At 49.1% G+C, this 14,229-nt stretch overlaps 1 protein-coding gene across 8 annotated transcripts in view; it reads left to right on the top strand.

Moving 5' to 3' along the window:
- Window positions 1–14,229, top strand: part of MPRIP (myosin phosphatase Rho interacting protein) — a 123,214-nt gene that overhangs the window by 51,843 nt on the left and 57,142 nt on the right. For 4 of the 8 annotated variants that reach the window (XM_075565848.1, XM_075565849.1, XM_075565846.1 and 1 more), the window contains exons 4-7: window positions 4,076–4,224; window positions 8,601–8,685; window positions 11,600–11,789; window positions 12,520–12,946. In XM_075565848.1, coding sequence (XP_075421963.1) covers window positions 4,076–4,224; window positions 8,601–8,685; window positions 11,600–11,789; window positions 12,520–12,946 — 851 coding nt within the window. The remainder of the gene's footprint in view (window positions 1–4,075; window positions 4,225–8,600; window positions 8,686–11,599; window positions 11,790–12,519; window positions 12,947–14,229) is intronic. The other 4 variants (XM_075565850.1, XM_075565851.1, XM_075565854.1 and 1 more) reach the window with 1 other exon arrangement.

Here is a 14,229-nt window from a genome sequence, read left to right on the forward strand (position 1 = left end):
ACACCCCCTTTCTCTCCCTCTCCACACCCCCTTTCTCTCCCTCTCCACACCCCCTTTCTCTCCCTCTCCACACCCCCTTTCTCTCCCTCTCCACACCCCCTTTCTCTCCCTCTCCACACCCCCTTTCTCTCCCTCTCCACACCCCCTTTCTCTCCCTCTCCACACCCCCTTTCTCTCCCTCTCCACACCCCCTTTCTCTCCCTCTCCACACCCCCTTTCTCTCCCTCTCCACACCCCCTTTCTCTCCCTCTCCACACCCCCTTTCTCTCCCTCTCCACAACCCCTTTCTCTCCCTCTCCACACCCCCTTTCTCTCCCTCTCCACACCCCCTTTCTCTCCCTCTCCACACCCCCTTTCTCTCTGTGTCCTACCACCACCTCCTCATCCATACTCCCCCTTTCCTTGATCTCCTATCTGCTCTCTCTCCTCTGAGCTTCCTAGCAGTCAGGCATTGTCCTGTAAGCAGGACTCTGGGGAGCTTGCAGGCAGGATTACAGCGAGTGTTTTATTCCCAGTCCCCTTCCTGGGCTCTGCGCTGACTGAACTTTCTCATGCAGTCCCAGAGTCCCTTGAAAGTAAATAGCCATTTGAAAGGAGCTTGGTTTATTTCTTGGATGAGCTGTGTATGTAATTGTATATTTGTGTGTGTATAATATTTGTTGGAACAACATGGAGAAGAATGGTCACCGCCACTGATTAACATGGGACTCACTTTACATCGGTATCACTATCCAACGCTACTTCCAGAACGGATTCTGTTGGATAACCGAGGACCGCCTGTACATGTCCAGTATTGCCTCATCTTTTTCTGGACAGTGTCTAAATACAGGACAGTCCCGTTCAATACTGGACAACCCTAGTTACTAAGCAAGTTTAATGTAGAGTCTCCGCTCAATCAAAGCATGATCATAAGGTGGAACAGAACATATATAAAGATATATATTGAGAAATACAGTACAAATCCACCACTTAAAAAAACAAGGGTGCAAAGAATATGAAATGTAGCAGAAAGAACCAACCTAATGTTACAGAAAGATGGCGGAGTACCGCGCCAACACGGAGGAAGACGACACTAAGCTTGGCCCCCCGCAGAAGCACTTGCCAAAATGCCCTCCTGTTGTCTCTGTACGTTCCTCCTCCATACCAATTAGATTGTAAGCTCCTCAGAGCAGGGACTCCTCTTCCTAAATGTTACGTTTGTCTGAAGCGCTGATTCCCATGACCCGTTATCTGTATTTGTTATTTACAGTGGTTGACAAATCACCAAAAAATCTACTCGCCACACAAAAAAATCTACTCGCCACCTAGTACCCAACGTGTGCTGCTTGGGCCAATATTTACTCGCCGGGGGTTAAATCCACTCGCCCGGGGCGAGCAAATGTATAGGTTTGTCGAACACTGGTTATTTATATGATTGTCACGTGTATTACTATTGTGAAGCGCTATGTACATAAATGGCACTCTATAAATAAAGACATACAATACTGGGAACACAGAACGCAGTCTATAAATAATCAGTGAGCTGGTGTTTTACACTTAATTGGCATCCCGTTACCATTTGGATGCTCCTTCAGCAGGATAAATGAAGGTTAGCAGGTGATCTAGACAAAACACAAAACAGCGCACAACGCTCATGGTGAAGTAAGAATAAACAATTTATATTAAAAAGTAATTGAAGGTTCTGCGTACAACAGATAAATGTAAAACCGGCGTGTAACTGTAACTATGACAGTTGTTACCACTCAGGTATCAGGACACAGGAGAAGGCTGCAGCGGATCACCCAATGTCAGGAATCTGCAGTCATATCAGGCTGTGCTTTCATCTGCTGGGCTCTTTAGAAGCGGAGGGTTCCCTTGAGGCTTCCACGTAATCCAGGTAGATAAGTCCCAAGCTCCGTTTAGGAGTAGCTGGGTAGAGGGACAGTCTCACCGATCAGGGTCAGCTCTGCCTCCCATGCCAGCTTCACTTAACCAGCAAATTGAAAGAATACTAAGGGTACTAGTAGATCAATAAAAGTATCATTCCAACTAGTTTCGTAGCAACTGTAAAGGCCGCTTCATCAGGTAATGATCTGGCCTTTATAGTTGCTACGCAAAATTGCCAAAGAAATCGCCTGCTAGTATTGCCTCTTTTTAACGCACCAGGAATGTCAGACTGGGTGACCCAGGACGTGTGAGGGACCTCAGCTAAGATGGCCTTTCGGGGCACCCCACTGTGTAGCGAACCAATTCTCCGCTCACATTCCCCCGTCACTGCTAGAGGAATCGGTTCAACCCACTTGTAAGATGGTAACTGGTTTGGTGGCTCTGGCGAAGTGGGTTTAAAGCCACTTGGAGAATGAGTGAAAGGGACACAGAGTTTTGGGAGAGGCGGGTAGGGAATTGGTGCACATTCGAGCTGTTTAATAAAGGGCCGTTGTATGTTATTTATGTAACGTCACAATGTACGCAGCACTTTACAAAATGACAATACAAGGTAAATACATTCCGAACCGTGGAGATAAGTGCAACAGGTAAATGACAACGTAAGGGAGACCCTGCCCAAAAAAGCTTACAATCTAAGTGGTTGGTTGGGAGGCTTAAGGACACAGGACTGAGAAGCACAATATTATTGTATGATAACGTGGCAGGTCCGGTAGGATGGCTTTGTATTTCGGGGCAGAGGATGTGACTGGTTTATCTGCCCAGGGAAGGAAGTGTTGCCACTTAAAAGCAGCTGGTGATGGCATGTGAAAGTCTGTTCTCTGTATATTTAGGGTCACCCTGTGATTGGATACAGAGAGGGTGGCAGCCGGACAGATTCACTTACAGAAGGCAGCCTGTCGCTGTCCTGGGACTTTCAAAACATCAACACTTTCCCAGTTGTTGGAACTTTCCCACGTGTCCTTTTTTCTCTTCCCCTGTAATTCCTCACACTCCTAACGTGCGGTTCGTCATGAAACCTCCCCCCCCCCCCCGCTCTTTGCGCGATCCCCTTTCCCCTCTGCACTTTAGCAATGTAATATCTGCTTCTATTTAGTAACCAGTTTTAACCTTGGGTTCTTATAAACCATAATGCTTTGTTACGTGCTGCTGATTGCTTAACATCTGTATTCTAAGGGGAATCAAAAAGTTATGTGCCCCTTTGTGTCATGTTTCCAAAATGTCCACACCAAAGCTGGCTGCATGAATAACCTGACTTGCTGCTGTAATAATAATAACAGAATACTGTGACACTGTAACAATCGGTTACAGATTTCGCCAGACTTGCTGTCCCCGGCACTGCGGACGAACAAGTAAGGGGAGAGTGTGAGCTGTCGGGGGGTTCATGCTGCTGAATGGGGACCCCACACCCCGCTTCCAAGTGTTAAACTTTAGGTGCAGTGGTCGCATGGCTGTGTGGCAGCCACGCCGAGCCCACTTAGGCCTCGGATATACATGACGCGCGCGGGCCTGTCGCTTTAGAGATCCGGGGCCGTGACGTCACGAGGCTGGTTCGCCCTCATTGGCTGAACCACCCACGTGACCCGGCAGTCGCGCGACAAACACAAAGTTGCTTGTCTCGCGAAAAATGGGCTGCGCCATCGCCCGCTCTACGGCCCGCCTTATTGAGGTGCGGCCCTTTGTTCGCGACGTGTGCGGTCGCACCCAGTATGGATGCGGCGTTAGGCTTGCTGCATCTGTAGTTAGATGGGGGAAATGAACCCCTAATGGGAGCTCCAATGCCTGACAATGTAACTGTGGTAATATAGAGATAGAAATAAATCAATCCCACTTGTAGCAAGCCTAACATCTGTGTTAGCAACGGACTTATCAGTCACAAGCCAAAAGTATGTGTTTGAAATCAAGGAAATGCTCCAGCCTCTGACATTGACTTACATTGAACATTTCAGTACGTGTGGATGGTTTTTTATTGTAAGTTTAGTTACATTGTATATGTATTGTGTATATTTTTATACAGCAGCATTATACTCGGCACGCTAGCTTATCATGTAACACTTTGCACAGGGGCCTCGGGCTCCCCTTGCCGTGATAGAGGTATACTGTGTTATTGTTGGTTCTCTGTAAATGTGTTCCCTCTGCCTTCTCTGTGCAGCCCACCACACTCCCCCAAGGCACCATCAACATGAACCAGTGCACAGACGTTATAGACGGGGAGAGTCGTACAGGACAAAAGTTCTCCCTCTGCATCCTGACCCCAGAGGAGCATTTCATCAGGGCAGAGAACAAGGAGATAATTAATGGGTGAGTGTCCGATGGTCATGGGGTGTGTGTGCTTAAACTGGAGAGATGTGCACACCGAAATATAGAAGGTAACAAGGAAACACACATGTACTTTACATAAAAGGCTAAACATGTCTGCACAGTGTCAGGCAGCTGCAAGCGAGCAGCACTAACATTGCCACGTTTGAAGGAGAGGAACAGGAAATTTATCGTGTCCTTGTGCAACTTTTGCCCAGGTCAGGTCTGAAGTTTGCAGTCTGTCATCGCCAGGTTCCAGAAAACCCGTTTGTGGAGCTAAAGCAGAATAATTTGCTAGTCTCAAATATAGAGTTAAGAAGTAACGGCACGATGGGGCGGCAACACAAAAAGATCAAACACGTTTTTTCTTGCTACTGATGCAGTTCTGTAATTCCACTTTAATGCGGCCACCCAAGCTGTTTCTCCCCCCCCCCCTTCTTTACATTGGATTGAAGCTGGGGGTCTCTGGATCTGAACCCCATTAATTTCAGCTTCGGGGACCCCATGCTTCCAGAGATACAGACCTCCATGGTGGCTGCCGTTAGCCGCTTGGCTAGCAGGGTTCATGTTGTGGCGGACTTTCAAAGCTCCCAAGCCCTGGGGGCCAATAGTGACATCGGGTTAAGCTTCCTATTGGCCCATGTGACACGGGAGCTTTAAACTCCAGCTTGCTCAGCCGGAGCGGCTACTGGCACCGCTTACGAAAGCATCTCCCGAGGCAGGGAGACCCCAGAGCTAAAATTAGTTGGGTTCAGCCCTGGAGACCCCCTGCTTCAAACATGGCTAATTGTAACATTTAAACCGTATGAATTGCTCCTTTAAAGCAGCAAAACATGACATGTCTAATTTTTTAATCAGTTCTGTAGTATTGGTTAATAAGGATTTTTTTTTTTTTTAATTCAACTCATTGCTTTTTTAATAAGTTTTAAAGAGGCAATCCAAGCAGTTAAAAAAAAAATATATATATATATATATATATATATATATATATAGTGCGTCTTAAAATCGAGGAAATACGGTATATATATTTATATTTTTATATTTATACCGTATTTCCTCGATTTTAAGACGCACCTTTTTTCCAATTTTCACATGTCTGAAACCGGGGTGCGTCTTAGAATCAATGTTTAAAAAAGAAAAAAAAAAAAGAAGTGTTACAGCTTGCAGCTCAAACTGCTGGGAGTATTGGCAACAAATTATCACAAACAGGAAAGTGTTACATAGATCTTGCACTGCTGGGGAGGTGGCTAAAGAAGGGGTGCGCAAACTGGGAGGGGGGGGGAGAATGGCGCTTACAGAGGCCCCGCACTCTTCCCCACAGTTAAATATAATGCCGGTGGGAGCGCGCGAGACCTCTGTATATCTCTAACCTTCTCTCCGGCAGCTTCTGATGACACGTCGCCATGACAACGCGGAGTCAAATGGCAACGCGACATCATGCCGCTGCCGGTTCCAAAGGTAAGGGGGGGGGAGAGAGTAGACAGGGGGGCGCAAAGAAAAACATTTGCGCCCTCCTGTGCTAAAGCCGGCTATAGAAATCAGAGGATGCTCAGTGTATTAAAATGAATAAATAATGGCATTACGAGTTGAATTTTAAAATAAAAGCATGGTAGTTATTATCTAATTCTACAGAACTGATTTATTAAAAAATGCAGATGTAGGAAATTGCTTGAACGGCAGCTTCAAAGCATCCTTTGATTTCTATAGCAGGTTTTAGCCACCCTCACAAGCAGTGCAAGATCTTTATAATGTGTTGCCGATGTTCCCACCAGTTTGAGCTGTAAACTGTAACAATAGATAATGTAACCTTAGAAATATCCAGATACATTGTAGCTGCTGAGTTAGACTGACGTATCGGTTGAAACTGAAGGGCAGCCATTATGGTAGGCACACAATCGTAATTCTTACAGATTTATAGCAGGAGCACCAAACGATTGCCATCTTAGGGCAAGTCCATACTGCCTTCGCCCGCACTGAGGCGTGCTCGTCCGTGACGTCACCCGCGTGACATGCTAGGCGCGCTGTCGGGGGGGGGGGCGTGTCTGCGACGTTACAGAGCTGGTTCGTCCTCATTGGGCAAATTGCATAGCAACCTGCCCGTTGTGCCGAGTAATCAGTTTCAACTGATGGCCCCCTCCTGCTGTCGCGCGCGGTCTCTGGGCGTGATCAATGCCTTAAGGCAATGTGATCGCATGGCGCTCGGATGCCTCCACGCGGTCTGCGGCAGCATGGACTTGGCCATGGGTAAGAAGGTAGAATTATACATTGTCACATGCTTTACCTATACAAATAAGAAAGGAAAGAGTGGGAATGTAGTATTGCTGCTTTTAAAGATATCCATTTCTGATAATGTGTCCGCTGTTGATTTTGTAACTAACCGCCTGGGTAATGTCTGTGTCATGTATGTTACTGCTGCTGTCTGTGTCATATATGTTACTGCTGCTGTCTGTGGGGTTTGGTGCTTCTTTGAGGATATATATATATCTTTGTTGCAAAACCTGTCTGTGCCCTTCACAGCCGATGAATGTGCAGGTGTTCTGGGTCCGGCCTGTGATCTTCCTGCAGGAACATACTACAATGGGGACATTGTGCCTGAGCCTGTTACAGAGAGACACCCACACAGGCTGCATACAGTGCACAGACTGTGCTGCAGTGAACATTGCTACAAATCACATCACATACAAGATGTAACTCCATCTGTTTTCCTTCCATGGGGCCCCTTCCCAAACAGGAATGGGACAATTCGCCACCGGCCTTTTCCCCACAGGGTTTAGGCTTTGTAGGGTTAAGATTATTATGTTTAGGTTTTTGAGGGGTAATTAAGGTCATGGGTTGCAGTTACCGGCATTACCCGGAATTGCCCAGACTCCCTGAGCCATCTGCAACTGTCAAGTGTCCTGGTGGCCAAACGGCTGCAGTTAATGGGCTTGCGCTCGCTCTCTGCGCTCGCTCTCTGCGCTCGCTCTCTGCGCTCGCTCTCTGCGCTCGCTCTCTCACCAATGAAGCCTCTTTTTTGCATCCTTCAGTCACTTTCTTTCCCTTTTTTTCTCTTGCTCTGCTGGAACCCATCCTCCGTGTTTTTTCTCCTCCTCTCCTCCTCGCGCCCCTCTCTCCTCCCTTCACTCACTCTGTCTCTGTTTGTGTTTGAAATGCTCCACTACGCGTTGTATAAACTCAGCAGTGCTCTTTGCACGGGCGGATGTTCCCGTGTAAATTTCCTTGCACGCACTTAACACACTCCTGTTCTTGGCACGCACTTAACACACTCCTGTTCTTGACACCCTCAAGGGGATATGATGATATTGACAATAATTTCTGTGTGTAGCTTATGTCCACTTAAGGATCTATCCACCGACGGAAACATTGGGATGGGTACTTTCATGGCTGACTTCATGTTATTGCTGCAGACACTAAAAAAATTGTGATCATTTATCTTGACGTTCCCTAATAATCTGAGTTGTTGCTGGGTGGTCAGAACACTGCCTTGGACGCGTGTGGAGAGTATGTTGCTGTAAGACGTCCCGCAATATGTTCAGCACAGAAGAATAGATGTAATTTTACGCGCTCTGTTTCAAATTCTTCCTCGTGTTATCCTAATCTGGAGGTTTAAAGGAATTCAGTGCTACATTTCACAACTGGTTGTGCTGCATTATGGTTTAGTTTTGTGTCTTAAATTGTAACTTTTAATTTATTGTTACCCTTCTTACTTGGAGTGCAGACTGTCAACTCTTCAGTGTAGAGACCAGTGTTTTTAAACCCGGGTTTGTAGGAATCCTTGGGTTATGCGGGCATCCTCAAAGGGTTCTCTGCCATTTTCTTTTTGTTTGAAAATTGTACCAAATACAGAAGAATTTGCAATGTATCTGATCTCAAGCGTCTTATTAGAGAGGGTTGAGGATCCTTACAATGCATGTGATCTCAGACGCGCTATTGGAGAGGGTTGGGGTTCCTTACAATTCATTTGATCACAGACGCGCTATTACAGAGGGTTGGGGTTCCTTACAATGAATCGGATCATAGTCACACTATTAGAGAGGGTCGGAGTTCCTTACAATGAATCGGATCACAGTCACACTATTAGAGAGGGTCGGAGTTCCTTACAATGAATCGGATCACAGTCACACTATTAGAGAGGGTCGGGGTTCCTTACAATGAATCGGATCACAGTCACACTATTAGAGAGGGTTGGGGTTCCTTAGAATTTCACAATATACTTAAGGATTCCTTAAAAAAAAAGAAGTTTGGAAACCCCTGGTGTAGACACATTGGGATTTATGCAGCGACTGCGCATGGGATTGAGGCAGATGCTGAATAGTTTAGGAAGTTGTAACAGTGTTTGGGGCGCGTGTCTCACCCGCTGCCCCCTCTGCTTCCTCCAGGTGGCTGGAGATGCTGGCCGTGTATCCGAGGACCAACAAGCAGAATCAGAAGAAGAAGAGAAAGGTGGAGCCTCCCACACCGCAGGTAACGCCAGTGTGTGACCGGCGCTGTGCCACGTTCTTGGTACGTGGAACTATCTCTGGTTCTAGAATTGAAGCGGGGGGTATCCGGAGCTCCGGGGAACCTCTGCTTCCAGAGACACCTCCATAGGGGGTGCCGTTAGCAGCTAAGCCTTCAAAGCTCCTGCGTCCCTTGGGCCAATAGGAAGCCGTAACGTCATCTGGTGCGGCTTTCTATTAGCCCGCGTAACCAGAACCATTAAACAGCGCACCGGTCGTACCTAAGGAGGTAAGTATCTTGGAGTGGAGGGGGATCCCTGTAGCTGAAATTAGAGATTCAGCTCCGCAAACCCCCCCCTCCCCCCCTCTCCCCCCGCTTCAAACCTGTGTTACTAATAAAACACAAAAATAAAAACCCGGTTCACTTGGATTGCTGCTTTAGAATGCTCATAATGTTGATGTAGAATTTTAACCTCTTTGCTGCCAGTGTTTAGATTTTCAAAGAATTGCTGGTCCCTCTGGCAGCAAAGGGTTAATCTCTACAGGGTTTTGTGACTTTATTTGAAGTGGATCCCCCCCATGGGGGACGGGGGACATTGCTGCTGAACACCCGTAACTATTTCAGGGGTCAATATAGCAGATTTGATGTGCATATGGGTGAAATTGGAAAGTGTTGTATATTTGGTTTGAGGTCCCATTACTGGAAACTTGGCCTTCCGTTTAGCTCCCCAATCCCCTCCCCTTAGATGACCCCACAGATAACGTGTGGGAGAATGGGGAATAGCTGTCACAATCCAGCATTTCTCCCTGGGAGGGAGAGAGGAGCAGAGCGAGGGGGTGATGTCAGGGAGGATCTCGCAGTGTCCAGCCTCACACTGTTACTATACATGGTAACAGGCAAGTGGCTCTCGCTGTCCCACGCATTAATCTTCCAGAGGTGCTAGGAGCAATTTCACCATAAATGACCTGCCTCTTGGGCTGACGTTTCGGTCTTCGGATGCACAAGGATAGAAAAGAAGGCGGCGACTCCTCTGGGGCCTATTCTATAGACCATGATGCAGCCAATGGTCCGAAGTCCCACATTCCAGGCCATGGGGAGTCGCGACCGGCTGCTTTAGGATATATATAATAAGCGCCTAAAAGATGAAGTCTGTGTTTTACACACCCACTGGAAGCTGTAAGGAGCAACACGGGAGATGTCCATGGATGGGAGAGGATCTTGCGACATGGGAGATGTCCATGTGAAGGGAGGGGATCCTACGACATGGGAGATGTCCATGTGAAGGGAGGGGATCCTACGACATGGGAGATGTCCATGTGAAGGGAGGGGATCCTACGACATGGGGGATGTCCATGTGAAGGGAGGGGATCCTACGACATGGGAGATGTCCATGTGAAGGGAGGGGATCCTACGACATGGGAGATGTCCATGTGAAGGGAGGGGATCCTTCAACACCGAATCCCATCACCTATGTTACACACCCATCAACATTATGTAGGGTGTCTGTGGCACCCGGTGATATCCATTCTTAACCATTCTGCAGCCAGTCATTTCTAGCTATATCCTGCCCTCCCCCCTCTATAACCAGTCATTTCTAGTTATAGCCACCCTTACTTCCACAAGAGAATGGAATGTTGAGTTAAATCCTTCTGGTAACCTAACTCCTGCTGTCCTGAGTAACTTTGTAACTGTGTTACAGTCAATCTGGCACGGAAGGGATTAAGGACCGCTGGGTCTCTGAATATTCACACAGCAAACACATTATTATCTGTGCTGGAAGTAGCACTCACTGTCTGGAGAGAGACGGACAAACATGAAATGTTCTAGTCCCGGCACATAATGGGGTTTGTTGGAAGGTGAATTGAACATATCGGTCCGTATTACTAATAGTGTTAAAACTGTAAGACACATTAAATGAATGCAGAGAGAGAGAGAGTATGGAGCACACCGCCAGAGGCAAAGCCACTGCTGCTACGGTGACTTTCCTCAAGTATCCTATTAATACAGGGTGAGCAAGAGAGAGAGGTTCAGGGCAACAGCCTGTTTGTCAGATCAGCCCAGTGTAAGTTTTAACAAAGACCTCTCCCTCACCTCTCTCCCCCTCTTTCCCTCTCTCCCTTCCCCCCTCTCTCTCCCTTCCCCCCTCTCTCTCCCTTCCCCCCTCTCTCTCCCTTCCCCCCTCTCTCTCCCTTCCCCCCTCTCTCTCCCTTCCCCCCTCTCTCTCCCTTCCCCCCTCTCTCTCCCTTCCCCCCTCTCTCTCCCTTCCCCCCTCTCTCTCCCTTCCCCCCTCTCTCTCCCTTCCCCCCTCTCTCTCCCTTCCCCCCTCTCTCTCCCTTCCCCCCTCTCTCTCCCTTCCCCCCTCTCTCTCCCTTCCCCCCTCTCTCTCCCTTCCCCCCTCTCTCTCCCTTCCCCCCTCTCTCTCCCTTCCCCCCTCTCTCTCCCTTCCCCCCCTCTCTCTCCCTTCCCCCCCCTCTCTCTCCCTTCCCCCCCCTCTCTCTCCCTTCCCCCCCCTCTCTCTCCCTTCCCCCCTCTCTCTCCCTTCCCCCCCCTCTCTCTCCCTTCCCCCCCTCTCTCTCCCTTCCCCCCCCTCTCTCTCCCTTCCCCCCCCTCTCTCTCCCTTCCCCCCTCTCTCTCCCTTCCCCCCTCTCTCTCCCTTCCCCCTCTCTCTCCCTCCCCCCCCTCTCTCTCCCTTACCCCCTCTCTCTCCCTTACCCCCCTCTCTCTCCCTTACCCCCTCTCTCTCCCTTACCCCCTCTCTCTCCCTTACCCCCTCTCTCTCCCTTACCCCCCTCTCTCTCCCTTCCCCCCCTCTCTCTCCCTTCCCCCCCTCTCTCTCCCTTCCTCCCCCCTCTCTCTCCCTTCCTCCCCCCTCTCTTTCTCTCTCTCTCTTTCTCTCTTTTTCTCTCTCTTTCTCTTTCTTTCTCTCCCTTCTTCTCAGGAGCCCGGACCAGCCAAGATGGCGGTGACCAGCAGCGGCATCCCAAGTGCAGAGAAGGTCCCGGCCACCAAATCCACTCTGTGGCAAGAGGAGATTAGGGGCAAAGAAGCACAGGAGAGCAGTGGCCTCATCCCGAGCCCTTTGCAGACTCCCTCCTCCCCCAGTGAGCCCATGCCAGACAGCAGAGATGGTGAGCACAGGGGGCAGAGGGTGAGCGGTCATCTGTCGAGATATATCCGGAATGTACATTGTTCTCCATCTGTCTGCAGAAAGTATGGGGTATTCTTGTTACTATGAACCAAAGAGAGAGGGTTTAAGTGACCAAGGGGCTGCAGCGTGACTAAGCTTCCAGCCTATCCAAAGGGCTGAGATGTCCATGTGCTGCAGTGCAGCTTTTTGAACCCCTGGCCTGTGACCATGTTTGTGGAGCTCTGTCTGTGAGGTTGGGGGTGAGGGATGTCCGGCAGGAGGATCCCTAGTGCTGGCTCAGATCTCTCTCCTCCCACTCACTGCTGTAATCCTCCAGCAAGATAGCGGCCATGTTGCTGATCCTGGGGTTGGAGGAGAGGTTGACGCTCACTTGTCTTCTACAACAGGCACCTCCTTGTTGTCCACTCCCCTCCTGCCTATCTTTTTATCAGTTATCCACTGACCTGGGGGCAAGAAAACCATACCAATGATAAGGATCACTCTGTCCCACCCTCCTTGCACCCTCTATTCATATGTTGTGCATGTGTTCTCTGACCTCTCTCACTTGTGATCTCTCTCTCATCTGTTTTTGGACTTTCCCTCTCTCACATTGCTCCTCCTCTGAGCTGGATCATACCGTTATGTGGGAGTCCGAATAAAACACCAAATATTTTATGGTTTCCCCACTTCTCTGGGTGTGTACAACATCTCCTCTTCACCTTGGTCTACAGACGGAGGGCTGGTGAACGGAGACCACACTGATGGCGGGCGGAAGACTCGTGTGGAGAGCGGATACTTTTCTCTGGAGAAGACCAAAGACATGAAGGCAGAAGAGCAGGCCCTGCAAGCGCCACCCTCGCCCTCTGCCCCCGACGCTCCCAGCAGGTACAGTATCCCCAACGCACTCAGCCCAGGACCGGACCCTTTTTCCCCCCCAGGTAATTGGCTCTGCCAGCAGCCGGACGGGGGAGAGTGGTCTGTGCATTGCCCTCCCCACCGTGCCAACCGGCAATATGCCATCCTGGCTGATGTGCCACGCGCCCGGAGAATCAGCCACAGAGATGCCTTCCAGGTAGAGAAAAGGCGGCTGGAGCAGCGGACGCGGGCCAGGAGCCCGGGGAAGGAGGAGGTCGCACGCTTGTTCGGACAACAGAGGAGGTGAGCGCTCAGTGCCAATGAAAATTCATTCAGAGCATCACGCGTGCTCAGTAACCACTTCCCTGCCAGAGCAGGCAGCAGTAAAGTACAGGTCTATAGAACGAACTTCTTCCACTTACTGTACATAGAAAATAAAAATACCCCTTGTGAGCACAGTCACATGTCTCAGACAGGTCTGCAACCCTGCCTTTCCCCATCATCTCTTAGCATACAGTGCTTCTGCTGCAGCCAGGGATTCTGGGTAATGACATGCAAATTAGCACACAGTGTACATATAAAAAAAAAAAAAGGCAGCAATATACACAATGTAACGCTCTTTCACATTGTAATCATGTTTTGGGTATAGGATCTTGGCTGGGTTCACAGGCTTATAAAGTTACACTTTGAACGTTTGCCGGGTCATTTATTTTTAGAGTGAATTTATTTTTGGCGTACGACCCGTTCCTGTCTGAACCTGCAGACGATGTGTGCGTTCCCTGTGAATAATTGAATGTCAGGAAATGAATTCTTTTCTATGTCAGAAGCATTGCAGCTTTTTGTGCAGAAGAGATTTTGGGTTTGGGGTGAGTCTGTGAGGAGGAAGGTCGTATCCGCTGAGGGGGAGTACTGCGGAGTCATTTAGTGCAGCACTAGCAAATCTATATAACCAGAGACTCGGGTAGTGAAAAATGTGCTGAAAATCTGATTTATTTCTCTATCTGCCTCTTGCTGCCAAATAGTTAAAGTATTTGCTCTGTGTTTGGGCTCCCCGACACCTTCTGTAAAAGTCAGACACCCTAACCCCCACCCCCCCTTGCCATGGGTCATTTTCCCCCCCCCCCCCTTTCCGGCAGAGAACTGGTGCATATTTGGGTGGAGGTAGGGGTGTTGCATGGAACGAACTGGGGCATATTTGGGTAGGGGAATGGGGGTTTCATGGAGCGATCTGGGGCATATTTGGGTGGAAGGAGGGGTGTTGTGTGTAGAGATCTGGGGCATATTTGGGTGGGGGAATGGGGGTTGCATGGAGCGAGCTGCAGAATATTTGGGTGGAGGGAGGGGTGTTGCAGGTAGGGATCTGGGGCATATTTGGTGGGGTGATGGAGGAGTAGCATGTCACAAGGGGCTTTGCGGTGTCATTGCATCAGTAACATATTGTAATCATAGCAGGGAGCCAGATACGCGTGTGCTTCTGAATGCTGAATTATTTAGGACAGGCCAATTAACTTTTAATACCAGGAGACATGTCTGTACCCCCTGCCTATAACCTGCTCTGTCTTTAGAGCAGAGTGTGGGTAGCCAGG

Source organism: Ascaphus truei, chromosome 11 (genome assembly GCF_040206685.1).
Source record: "Ascaphus truei isolate aAscTru1 chromosome 11, aAscTru1.hap1, whole genome shotgun sequence".
NCBI lineage: Eukaryota > Metazoa > Chordata > Amphibia > Anura > Ascaphidae > Ascaphus > Ascaphus truei.